The sequence below is a fragment of the Pyxicephalus adspersus genome, chromosome 4 (genome assembly GCF_032062135.1).
Source record: "Pyxicephalus adspersus chromosome 4, UCB_Pads_2.0, whole genome shotgun sequence".
Classification (NCBI taxonomy): Eukaryota; Metazoa; Chordata; class Amphibia; order Anura; family Pyxicephalidae; genus Pyxicephalus; species Pyxicephalus adspersus.
Genome location: NC_092861.1, coordinates 2,594,107 through 2,608,009, shown reverse-complemented (window position 1 = coordinate 2,608,009; position 13,903 = coordinate 2,594,107). Strand labels below are relative to the sequence as shown.

Here is a 13,903-nt window from a genome sequence, read left to right as displayed (position 1 = left end):
TGTTTCTCTCCACCCTGATCTAAGATTTACACAGTTCTGTCATACAACCCAGCCTTTGTCTAACAAAATCAAGTTTTCACTCATGCAGTTCTGTAACATGACTTTTAGTCCTTCTCCAACCTGTGATTGAACAGTGAAAGTGGAATCAGCATCTTTCACTCTGTTCTCGCTTTCCTATCAGTAGCTCATGAACACTTTGACAGATCCATCCCTTCCTCCTCCCATCCAATAGTGAAATCTGTACATTTTCCATCTGTGCTTATATTTTTCACAATCTCTCTCTTGCTCTGTTCTATAAACGAGCTCTTTCATGTAAAATTGGAGCTACACAATAGTTTCCACGACATTGTGAATGTTACAACACAACCCATGGCATTCTGCGCTGAAAATACAAAGAAATACAACGCCATCCAGCAAGAGCAGTGTTAAGTTTGATCTTTGATAAGTCAGTCACCTCCAGAAATAGACTGTAATTTAGGTTCTATTAGAAATCTAGGTTGTTTCGGTGAGATGGGACTATTTCAGATGGGCTCGGAGGGCTGTGACCTGTATCCCCTAATCTTGCCATTTTAGGTCACATGGGGATCAGAGATCTCATACGTTTTGACAAATTAGAGTGTCAGGCGTTTGTAAAGTTCCATTTAGTCCATATATTTGTTTAGCTTTTAGACTTTTAAACTGGGCCATGTGTATTTACCCCCAGTCCTTAAAACATTGGTTTGCAAAGCTAAACTGAACTGTTGAAATCAGTAAAAGCAAAAGTCTTCCCCATTTACGCATTTACAGTCTGGGTATATTGTCTGCCTTCTCCCTTTCACCTCATGTCTTTGGTCACTATAAGGCCAAAAAGTTATTTCACATCTGACCATCTCACCTATATAGCCTAGTGGTGCCCTCTTCTAGTGATTGAGGTACTCTGAGCGATAGGAAACTGTTGATGCTGCAACATACAAAGACAATTGTGTTCTTCCAGACTTCTGGTCACAATTTGGTAAAGATCTTTTTCTGTTCCCCCATGACTGTGTCCGGTGTACAAATCCAGGCCCATAAATACATGATGTTTCCAATCTGGTGTGTCCTACCCAGAGCTCTAACCTCAACCCTACTGAACACCTTTGGGATGAGTTGAAATTGTGATCTACATCAGTACCTGAGCTGATAAAGACATGGTGTGACCAGCCTGGTGTGGTGGAGGAACTCTGTCTTATGCAGGACCCTGACCTCAACTGTACCAAACACCATTGGGATAATTTGGAATTGTAAGCCAGGTCTTCTCCTACATCAATACCTAAGCTCATATGGACATGGTGTGACCAGTCTGGTGTGGTGGAGAACATCGAGTGTCCTACACAGAGCCCTGACCTTAACCCTACCGAACACCATTGGGATATTCTGGAATTGTAAGCCAGGTCTTCTCCTCCTACATCAATACTTAAGCTCACATGGACATGGTGTGACTAGTCTGGTGTGGTGGAGAATGTCGAGTGTCCCACACAAAGCCCTGACCTCATCCCTACCGAACACCATTGGGATGAATTGGAACTGTAAGCCAGGTCTTCTCCTCCAACATCAATATCTAAGCTCATATGGACATAGTGTGACCAGTCTGGCGTGGTACTGGCGTACGCCAGTCTGGCGTATTGTAAGCCAGGTCTTCTCTTCCAACAATAATACCTGAGCTCACTAATAGGCACAAATCCAATATACACCTTTTCCTAGATGAGCTAAGGCTGCTGTGTCCAAAAGAATAGCTGACTCCATATTAATGGCCAAAGAAGGGAGAGGGGAGTCTCCATATTAATGCCCATGGTTTTGCAATGAGATGTTCATAAAGATCTTGTAAGTGAGATGGTCAGGTGTCCATAAATGTTTTGTGTATATAACTGCGAACTGAACAGAAGGGTAAGATTGAGACAAATGCGCTTTCACATATATGTATATTTGTATAGTTAAAAAAAAAAAAAAATACTACAGTTCCCCTTAGAATTAAAATGTAGAGTGAAAAATCAGTGCGCCAGACGCCCTTAAGAAATCTCCTCCATCTTCATTACTTCAGCCGTTAATGTCATTGGCCTCAGGGGCGAGAAGCAAGATCATTGCAGTGTAAGCACTTTCCTAATTATAACATTTCCGTAATGTTAGCCCCGTGTCTACTTCAAGTGTTATGTGTGGTCTGTCAGGGGTCACGGGCTTCAAAGTGTTCTCTTTAATAAAGATCTGGCCCCTAATTAGAGCTGATTGCTTCCGAAGGTGAGCCGTTAAATCTCCGAGACGTCTGTGCTGAAGCCCGGCGCTCATCAGCAGGTCATGGCCGTCTATGTGTGTTTAATTTCTAATGACAGGTGAAGCAAGGGATGAAGACTGCTCACGCATGCCAGGAGTGCTCTGTGATCAGCAGATTTCACTCTTCTACTATGGAAAATAGTTCTTCACTTCCTAAATTCCTTCTCTGCCTTGAGGTATAGGTAATAATAAGGCCGAGAGGGAGAAAGGGGTAACATAGGGTGAATGATAGCATGAAAACGGGAATGTTACTAGTATTTCCACTGTTATCTTCTAGCTGATGAGTGGCCCGAGGGATTGAATGAATCTTAAGGTGAAGTAGAAATTTCCTTTAAGTATCCCGTCTGCTGAATCTCTATAGATTGGGGACTTCTGCCAAGCTTGTTGTGTATCTAATAAACACTAGCATACATCTATCCATTAGCCAGGTTCATGCTAGGCCATGACCCGCAAGTTAGTAATTCCCACTTAAGGAAGAATCTTGTCCTCTTTCCATATTCTCTGCCATTGTATCGGATTTCTGGCCATTCATTGGCTTGACGTTGATGAACTACAACCCTCAGAACCCATCTTAAATTGTATAGTTTGCAGGTATGGCTTCCAGATGCAAGGACACAAATGCGATTTGACCATAAGGTGTAAATGTTTGTTCTTCCATCTGCACCAGCTATTCAAGGTATCACAGTATGGTAGATTGTAACCTCAGAAATCAGCTGTGGCACCTCTTTATATTTTTAATCCCGAGCATATCTTCCCCCATGAATAGATTCACTGAATGAATATTACAAGTATTCACTGCAAGAACCAGGTGTAGCTCATGAATAAAATGTAAGAATCTGTAAACGTTGATGTAATTGTATTGGTGGCTTGTGTCTGAAATGTATCATTTCTTTAAGGTGATTCCACATCAGAGCTTTCAAGCATTTGTTGTGTGTCAGCACCAGAGATATGCACATAATGAAAAAATAGATTCACTCACAGACCATCTGATGGGTACACAGTACTAAATGGTGAACTACATAATGGGCCAGGCAGTGCTGAACCCTTTTGGCAACTAATATGCCAAGAAAATGATGCTCCAGTATTTGAACATTGCTTGAAAATGTTGTGTGGGTTCTGCTGTGTTGGCTTAATGTGCTCATGTGGTCAGAAGATCTCATTATATTCAATTGAAGTTGAACAAACTTCCATATACTCTGATTGTCAGAGGAGACAACTTCTCCCATCTTTGGCCATGCTAAGTTGAAAGAGTTGACTTGACTTCATGGGATTTAGTCAACTCTATGATCACGACATCCACTCATCTAGAAAGACTTTCCATGATGCCAGAAGCGGCCCACTCTCCCATCGCAGGCTCAGACCTGCTTGCTAAACTATCTGGGGAAACAGTAGCGCAGGGCTGTAGATACAACAAAAGTTGTGTCCATACGAGGAAAGTAGGATCAGCGCTGTCAGTAGAAGGACCCCGCTGGGAGGTGCACTGGCCAAAGCCGCAGACCACCATTTGGCGACCGCTGCCTTAAACTGACCTGAGAAACACGTCAAAGCCTAGCAATGGCTGGAGGAGCCCTGGTGGAGAAACTGTATTTACTTTCCTTACATTAGCTGTGTGCAAGGCATAAAGCAACAGGTAAGTGATGTGTTTGAGGACCTTCTGTTAAGGTACAAAAATTAGTGAGATGAAAAAAGAGAATGGTATTATTTTTTTCTGCACAGGACATCTTGCACTTTGTTATTCACTCTTGGATGAACCATCTGCGGTCATAATTTCGATCACTTATTGGCCTCTTTTACATCCTTGTTAGTCATCCACGTATCTGCTTCCGAGTTCTCAGTTCTGCCAAGCTGTCTTATCCATTAAATAGACATCTTTGTCTCTCCACCAGTCTCCAATTATTTTACATTTCATTTATTTACTTTCTGTTAATTCAGATACTCTACAGATACGCCTTGCTTTATAATTAGACCAGAAATTCTTTTTTAATTAGCATGAGTGTTTAAGAAACACTAATAAATTCACTTGTAATTCCATAAAGAGATGTGGAAGAACCTGGATAATAAGTTTATTATTTGGGGCGTTTTGCCGTCTCCCTCTGGCGGCGTTTGTAGCCTGAATATCTCGGTGTGTGTGATTTAATGCACCTAGCCCAGTCGGATTGCTGCCTTGGATTTTTTTTTCTTCATATTGAGGTTATTTCATGTATTGTCAAAGACTTGATTTGTGTACGAAGGAATTAATGATTCGTGAAAGTAAATGACACTAAAGCCATTCATCTCAGAGCTGCCAGAAACTTATTTCACTCACATAGATTAAACTGACATCTCTTGTTATGATGAGATGGTTTAACCCCCAGATCTTGTGCAATTCATCAGGTGTTGGGGATGATGAGCGCTAGCTACATGGTGGTGGCTTAGACTGATAGCCTCAAAGCACACCAGGATCTTTGGCCTCTGATTTTTGCATGATTTTCATCCAGACTCTCCAGTTTCTCCCTGAAATGATCAGATGGGCTACTTGGGCCCTACTAAAATAAAACCAAAAGACTTTTAGATTTTACTTGAAACAGAACTAAACCTAAAATCAAGTTGTTAGCAAGTAATCTGTTTATTGCGTAATAAAACAAACTTACCTGCCTTTTCGCAATCTTCTAAGTGCCAGATTCATTTGAACGGAGTTTTGTCATTCCGGCCTGGCTAATCAAGGTGGCCAGACAATTAGGATGATAGCAAATACATAAAGGGGAGCTGTTTTATCTGCCTAGCAACTTGCATTTCTATGCATCCTCAGTGTCCCGTCCCCCCTCCAGAATTTAGGTAGGAAAAAGCTGTAGCCCATTGTTTGTCCCGACTTTTTCGTAACCATCCAAAAACAGCCGGCTGGTTACTGGAAATAGCTTGGTGGTGCCTCCAGCTATATGGGGCTGTGGAGAACCCTTCATTCAGTCCACATTAACACAGCTTTGCCAAACAGTACAACCCTTTCTGGCAGAGCAAGGAATCTGATTTTACTCTTTTACTGTAGTTGAAACTCTACTCTTAAATTTTGCCAAGCATTTTGGCAAAGGAGGTCTCAACTCTCAGCTAGCAAACTTTGATTTGCTTTGTACACTTTACGCACATGTTCATGAAGTGCTCACTCTCAGAAACTGCTCATTTCAGAAACTGTAAATGGGCCGGGTGTTGGGGACAATTTAATATGTAATATAATGTAATGCTGCACATTTTTAGTATAATAAAAAATGGGCCTTTTCTGACCATCGTGAGGGCAAAAGTGAGCACCTTTTGTTGCCCAGGGATATCTTCTAACACGCTGGAAAATATACTTTCCAGATGTTCCTATTCAGACTTCATTGACTTCTCTTCATTCATACTCTTTTTGACTTGCTTCAAGCTGGTTTTGTTCTGTATATTGGGAATGCAAAACCCATTTGCATGCACATAAAAGCCCCTTGACACAGGCCCATATTGTGTGTGATTCTGCCTTTGAGCCATTGGTACAATTTCCAAGTTTCCATTTATGTAGAAGAGTTGCCACTATAACACTAAAATAAAGGTTCTACCTCATTTCAGGTTCCCTATAGGTAAAGTCATGGCTACACCTTACTACCGGTGTCAGAATGGCCTTTTTGGCCCAGGCTTTAAGCTCTCTTTGTTCTCTAAACCTAGTAAGTTCCTTGCAGCACAAGAAGAGTTAAACTCTTTAAGATAACCCATCTCATCCGTCCCTCCATTTGCTGTGACAGCCCCAATAATAGACGTGCTTAACCTTATTTATGGAGCGATCAGGTGGAAATAGACCTTGCTCTTCTCAGCTTTCTGATGGCTCCAATCCAAGAGGGACCAGTAAAGAGCTTCTTGTCAGAGCATTATGTCTACACGAGTGAGATATATGAAGGTCTGGCCAGAGCCGCAGCCATGTTACGCTTCACCACAAAACGGCCATCAGGGTGCATAAAATATGGCCTGATCCGGGTTACTGATAACGGGGATCCAATTACTACATCCTGATAGTCTGATGTTTCCTTCTGGGTCTTTGCCATGATGAAGACCACATAGAAATACCTCTTCAAACCATGCAGTAATGTTCAGGAGCCCGACACAACTATTGATACGTGTGCAACAAACAAATTTGTATTTTGTATTATATAAAAAAAATAATTAGAATATTAGAATATCCCACTTGACTGCTACTTAACCAGTTGATTACATTATATATCTGGATATATCTGGAAAATCCGTCTTGTTTTGATGCCTTATACGGCTTCCTATCAGTAATTATATTATATAGATACATTTTTTTAAAGGAAAATTTGGCGAAATTGTAAATGTTGTTTGCTCTGTTCACTATATGTGATAGGTAATTACCAATTTAATGTATTTTTTTCTCATTTTTTTATTTTACCAATGGGCAAAGTACTGCTGTGACAGCAGAAAAAGACCAAGTGGCCCATCAAGACCACACTTTTTTTTATTTATATTTTTTTCCAAGAATCTTACAAAGTAATACCCTCCTTGTGTTTTTACTGTATTATGGAATCCAGCATTGCATATAATTTGTATTTGGCCGAGCTAAGGAGCACCTCGAGGCCCAGAGGTTGTAGTAGCAGCAATGGTTACTGTCCTTCTAGTTTGTCCCAAGCCCGGTCAACATAACTTACGAATGATTGACCACCAACCCCTGCTGGAAGATTTTGCAGAAGGGACATGGCCTATGCCGTTTTGCAATAACTACCTGATCAGGCTGATCACATATTCTTCAAAATGGGACTTTAGTTCCACTTTAATGCTTTCAATGGCCAGAGTTGAACTGTCCTTGTGTTCTTTGCTTCTAAATCAAATACTGCCCCCCCCAAAAAAAAAACTTTATTCACACAAGTCATTGTTGTATGTAAAGGTTTCATGGGGGTCCCCCCCTTTCCTTCCCAAATCTAACACATTTTGCCATTTTTAAGGCCTTGTGGCTATTTCTGCACTCTGTTGCAAATTAGCCTTTTGCTATAGAACTCGGCTATTCCAAAAATTCATTTTTTTTTGGTATTTTAATCATGTCTTCATGTTTTTTTAGTGTCTTTGTGTTCTTTTCCTGTCTGCTCCAGAGATGGCTGCATGACCCTGCTCAGGATGGGTTTTTGTAATGGTCATTTGTAGTCTCCATTGCAAACCACTGTGAGACAGTGACAACACAGAAGCACAAATGGAAGAAACTGACACAAGAGGCATAAACTGCCTATTGCTCATAGAACCCCTAGCAACCTCTGGAGGAACCCTGATTGAGAAAAACTGTTTTAGGGACTGTATCTGTCTGCACAATATTGACCAATTGCAAGTGCTTATATACACAAGCGGGGTCCAGACACAACTGTGCTGGAAATTTCTGATGAAGTCCAACTCCTTGAGTTTTCAATTATGACATAATGAGATATTGTGGGTAGCTTTCTCTTCCTAAAAATATATATATTTATAAATATATATATATATATGTATATATTTTTTTTTATAGCAGTAATGGTTTTAATATCTTCTGAACCACTTTCCTTCACTTGCTTGCAGGATTAACATGCACCGCTCCCTAACTACTGCCAGATACAGGGAGCTCTCCCCAATAGCTGCCAGCCAATAGGAGCACTCTTTGACAACCGCCAGCCAATGAGAGCACTTCCTAACCACTGCTAGCCAATGGGAGTGTACACTGACAACAAGCATTGCTGAGGCACTCTCCCTTTAAACATGACTCGTTAGGCTGTGCTCCCTGCTGCATATCGATCAAAGAACAGGCATTTCAATAGATACCTGGTATTGGTAGGCACTATATTTTTGTTAGTTTGCATTTAGCAATTTGCTTTGACAATGGAAAATATCTTTCGTTTCAGTTTCAAACAGATTGCAATTGTGTTTACATGTTCATCCTCATTTTTTCAGAACACAGAAGTGTGTTCATGCCTGTAATAAAGCTTTAATTCTAATCCAACCAATCTCATTCCTTGTCTTCCAGCCGGTCCCCCGGATTATAGTCCAGTCTGCAAGTATCGATGACACGGCATTCAAACCAAAAACGGTAAGTTGGTGATTCACAACAACATCAAACGTATGTGTACTGTGGGGTCAAACTAGTCACATGACTGGAACAAAGTGCAAAATGTTTTATGATAAATGTATTTATTCCTTTCTCTGGATGTGTGGGAGAGGTTGGGAACCACTTTTTTGTATGTGGCTGACGTTTTTATCCACATGGTTGCTGTTGGAAGATTTGCAATGCGGTCACAGCTGTTTGCAAATGTGGTTACCTGCGGTGCAATATACTGCTCCTGGGCGTAGTTTGCCAAAAAATCAGGTAATGGAATTCAGAACAAAAAGTATTAATTTTGTCTTATAACCAACACCAAAAGAAAGCCTTGTTTTCCCCTCCTTGCCACATAAACAAAAGTCGCACTTCTCTGCCATAAATAATGACGTTTTTGCCAAATAAAAGGCCTTTTGGCTGTAATGTCAATTTTGGCTCCAGGGCTTTCCTGATTAATTTGTAAAAAGAATTTGCTGACAAACTAGGGGACCATTAATAATAAGACAGAGCAAGAAATGGTGCAGCAGTACACCTTGACAACACAAATCGTTATTTATATTTATAAATATCAGACCTCAACCCAGCTGGGTGCAAGATGGTGAGTTAAGGAAACTTCTGGTTACCTTGCAATGCCAGGTTGGTCAATCAGGGTAGCAAACGGCCCAAATTTGTTTCCTATACTGAGGACCCGTCTAGTTTTCCTCATGTTTCCATGTCGGGAGTAGTAGTTTGTGCAGAGCTGTGATGACCTTTTCCATTGTAATTACCTTTATGCTTGTGTTATGAGATAAGAACACCCCTAATTGTGTAATGAATTTTTAGATTACAGGCAATTGAATTTCCAGGTCGTGTCAAAAACCTCTCTTGTGCTTCCCCCATAACTCTGCCCGCTGACAGGCAGTATTGATTACCCAAGTTTAGTACATGTTGCCTCTGGGAAATAGATCTGAGAAATGGTGTGTTTAATCTCCGAAGCAGCCTCTAAATTCTTCACCTGTAAATTGACAGGCCCCGGGAAAATGGAGGGCGGCAGGGAAGAAAATTTGGAAGGCAAAAAATAAATCTTTGGCAGCCGCTTGAAAATTCATGATTTATCCTGGCCTTAAGTGCAGCCAGAGAAGTGTTAGAGACGTATAGATCACCGCAGCCCTCCTGAACCCATAAATTGTGTGTGACACAGCAGCAGATGGAGCAGTCCTGTCACATAAATCAACATTCAAGTAAATATTGGGCTAAATGCAAAAAATGTCCACAAGGCATCATCGGGGGTGGGGGGGGGTATTCCTTGTGCAGAGTTTGTCCTTTTTGTGATCTGCAGCTGTCCTCTATTCTTCATAGTTAACACCTTCCCATCAGGATCCTTGTAATGTGTTCGGAGACCCGAACAAAGTGCGGGTCAAGGCATCTGTGCTTATATATTTAAAGGTGAACTCTTGAATTTGCATTTGAACTTGACCCCTTACAGTAACTGCCCTGTACAGAAATGACAAACCTGGGCGGATTTATTACTTGGCTATACAAATATTGCACAACAATGGCTGGGAGGATTCTTGCAGGTCATCTGTAGGCCTTCCAGCAAGCTTCAAGCAGCTTTAGTAAAACCTTGATGCAAGCAACTTCCATCTACCAGCTATGGGTATAGTAAACCCTTTATCCCAAAGCAGAGCTTCGAGTTAACTTATAAGCTATGTCCACACGTTGGATAATTATTGTTCAAAACATTGAAACCTCAATAAAAGAGCATCGTATCACGATGCTATACATGCAGAAATTACTTGATCATATCGGAGCTCGGCAAGACCCCCGTGCAGTCATTTCAAGATCACATGCATGGTTGTGTGCATGATCTTGTGTCACCTACGCATACAAGTGAGAATGACCGATAATCGCCACAGTGATTGATTGTCGGTCATTCTCACTTGTATGCGTAGGTGACAGAATGGATCGTTAATTGCACCCATTCTTCAGAATGGATCGTTAATTGCACCCAAAAGTCATCACAGATTACATTGACATGGTTAGAAGCTTTTTTGAACAAAGAATTATCTAATAGGAAGTGTTTGTTTCAAATGCCTGTGCTTGTGGTATCACAGATTGTAGGAAATCCCCTCCTAAGGCTTTGAACAAATAATAGCAGATATGAGCTTGTTTTATTCTTTTACAGTCAGTTGTGTAACATTGAAAAAGTCTGGACAACTAAAAAAAAGAAAAAAAGGAACTCAGTACTAGCATGCGTATACGGATGCATGTGCTCATCCAGCCCATGTCTGTAAACAAGGATTGCCTAACACATCTAAGATTTTAATGCACACATTTAGGGTTAGAATAAATAACTATTGAATAATTAGCCAATTTGCTGGTATATCTAATTTAAAGTTAGTATGGCATATTTAGCAATTACTGCACACAGTATTATCCAAAAAACAATTGTTCAACAAGCTTCAGCTAGCGCTGGAATAAAACTGGTTTGTGTAAGGGCATTGGGTAACTGTGGTTAACTATGCCAAAGCATAGGGAACTTCTAAAGCTTGAAAATGTGCAAATGTTTTTGCAAATGTTTCTGGTAAAACCTAATCCAAGTGTGCAAGGTAGGATCGGCCTTAAAATCTTTTAATTTAGAAAGTCAGTCACAGAGCAGTTCAAGAACACCCTGGATAGGAAGTACATAAGTAGTTTGGGTGACTGATTCATAGCCCTGACTTTGCTGTGGTCTTTGAGGATGAATTATTTCACAGTACATGCAGCTAAAGAGGTTGGGATGGCTTGTTTTGAAGCTATTTTGTTGCCCCTCTGGTCCTGAAATTGCTCACTTTAAATTTTACTGCCAACAATAGAATCCGCATCTTCTCATTTCACTCTGGATTTAAAGCTGCAGCCAGTTAGAATCCGCCTCATTTTCTGGCTGGAGGAACTCCAGCATCATATAGTCCTGACTTTCCTGACTCGACCCTTTAATTTTATGGATTATAGGTCATTCAACTATAGAGGCTGTAGATTATATGCAGCTCTTACATAGGATGGTTTACATAAACATTCAGTCAATCCAGTAACACCCCTTCCTCCAATATGACATCTACCCATCATAATATTTGTATAATGCTTACCCAGAGCCAGGCCACTGCTTGCACAGTTTTGCATAGTGCTGTGTTTTTGGAGGCCATGTACAGCATTTGGTCAGCCCCTCCTGCTATTATACTACTTTTCAAAGTTTTACCTTAATTTCTATCTGTTGGTCATGTTCTGCGATATAAACAACTGTTAATAGCTGTAATGTCTTGTTCTTGTCAATTGCCAGGTTGCCCATGAAGAACGGGTATTAACGCGACAACCAGTCATTGCTCGTTCACCAACGCCAGAGAAGAAAAACGAGAAATCGTCTACAGTGCCTTCACAGCCAAAATCTTGTGAATCTCCAGTACATGATTCACAAGAAGGGCCTCCAAGTCCTGTCAGTGAAGCTTCAAGTGGTTACTTCTCCCACAGTGTGTCTACAGCCACTCTCTCAGAGGCGTTGATTAGCGGAAATGAGGTGCCTACAGGTCAAACACTAAGCCCAACAGCTACTGACTTTAGTCCACCCAGTGTAGCTTCTGCTCCAGAGTCCTCTGAAAAAGAATCACTGAGCAAAATAGATGATATCCCAGGTGGGGTTCATCAAAAAGCTGATGTTGGACCTCAAGGGGATGCTCCATCTGGTAATACACATGTTAAAGACATGAATGACACGAGAGGTTCTGTCCTTGCTGACCATAGCAACCCTGCTTTAGACATGTTGTCCGCAGATCACATTGAGAAGCATAAGGACCTTCCTATGACAGACATGAAAAGCCATCACACTACAACAACCTCAAAAAGCGTTCCTTCATCAGAAAAATTCACTACAAGCACCTTATCTTCAGAAAACCAGGATAGCATTCATCCAGCACTTACTGCCGAACACTTAAGCCAAACCAAAGGCGTTGTGTCTCCGTTTAGGATACAAAAAGTAAAGCCGTCAGAACTGAAATCTTTTACGGGCATGCTTGGGGATGATCTCGGAGATGTGCCCAGTTTAGAGAAACCGGGAAGTACCATCAAGTTAAAAGGAAGTAAAGAAGCTTTGAATGACCAGGGGGAGAACGGAGACGACAAGCCCGATGTGGGGTCTGATTCCGAGGAATGCCAGGAGGTCCCTGAATGGTTGAAAGAAGGGGAATATGTGACTGTTGGGACAAATAAGACCGGGATTGTCAGATACGTTGGTTCTGTGGACTTCCAAGGAGGGATCTGGGTTGGTGTGGAGCTCGATTTGCCAGCAGGTGAGGAGATTTATTGTCAAAAATGATAGCCTTTATTGATTATTTTATGTAAGACTTGAAAGTGACCATTGAAATGGTTTTGTTATATCTCAACTGGTGCAAAGCCAAAATATGTGTTGATCCTACTTGAAACGAGGTAACCTGAGAATTTCCTGTGCTCTCTGCCTACACTGACTTTTGTCGGTTCCCAGTTCACCTTATGGACTACTAAATAGCCCCTGATATGTTAAGATCATGAAAATTGAACAAGTTGTCCTGTCCTAGGGTAACTACAGTACTCCTCTTTACAGTACAGTGAGTGAGGGTTGGCACCCAGGACAGGAAGTGTGTTTTTATATGTTTTATCATTGTTTTCTCACATAATATTGAAATCATTCTTCCCTTTTTCCTCGTTTCTGCAGGCAAGAATGATGGCTCCGTAGGTGGCAAACAGTACTTTAAATGTAACCCCGGCTACGGTGTCCTGGTGAGGCCTGACAGGGTCAAGAAAGCTACTGGTACAGCTCGCAGAAAAAGTGCGGGGTTACGCCTCCAAGGAGCAGCCGAGAACCGAAAAAGTTCCGGTCTCTCCGGTTCGGCCGGAAATCTCGCCACATTGACTGCTCTGGCAAAATCAGACCGTGCCGGAAGCATAAAGGCTGACGCCCAGAAGAAGATGGAAAACCGAAAGTCTTGGGCCAATTAAACTAGCACTTATTACCACATTGCAATGCTGCATTTAACCCACAGAAGAGCTTTTAGCTTTTTTGCGAAGTGGTCATCTTGGATGACGACTCATGACAAAAGTCCTTCCACTTTAATTTTTCCACTTGTCTCTTCTCTGCGCTGGTGATGAACGCCTTAGTCTGATTTGTTCACTTTTTTCTCGAAGCTGAAATATTGGCATATTTCATTTCCGATACCACAGCAACCCCTAAGATGCACGAAGAGGTCACCAATCCGCTTCATTTTTACGTTTATCATTAGCAAACACAGTGCAGAACAGCCGGCCATCGCAGTGTCTACATGTATATAACTGTCTGTATGTGTAAATAGGGTTTTTTTTTTATACATATCTTGTATGTGTCGTTGGCAAAGGATCGCTCAGTTGTGGATTATGTCTGATTTTCCAAATCTGCATTTTTTTATTCTGTTTCCACATGGTGATGGCTTTCTTTTGACAAAGGGAGTCATGTGACGAGCTAGGAGAAGAGCAGGAGTATAAAGAAATGTATGCTTGTATATAACTGATTATGGGTGTACATACACAGCTGTATTTTGG

The 13,903-nt window shown here is 41.3% G+C and overlaps 1 protein-coding gene across 1 annotated transcript in view; it reads left to right on the top strand.

Moving 5' to 3' along the window:
* KIF13B (kinesin family member 13B) overlaps positions 1-13,692 on the top strand; it is a 119,475-nt gene extending 105,783 nt beyond the window's left edge. Inside the window, exons 37-39 of the mRNA XM_072407229.1 lie at positions 8,276-8,338; positions 11,640-12,642; positions 13,044-13,692. Of these exons, the coding sequence (XP_072263330.1) occupies positions 8,276-8,338; positions 11,640-12,642; positions 13,044-13,327 (1,350 nt within the window). The 3' untranslated portion in view covers positions 13,328-13,692. The remainder of the gene's footprint in view (positions 1-8,275; positions 8,339-11,639; positions 12,643-13,043) is intronic.
* The last annotated feature ends 211 nt before the right edge of the window (positions 13,693-13,903 follow it).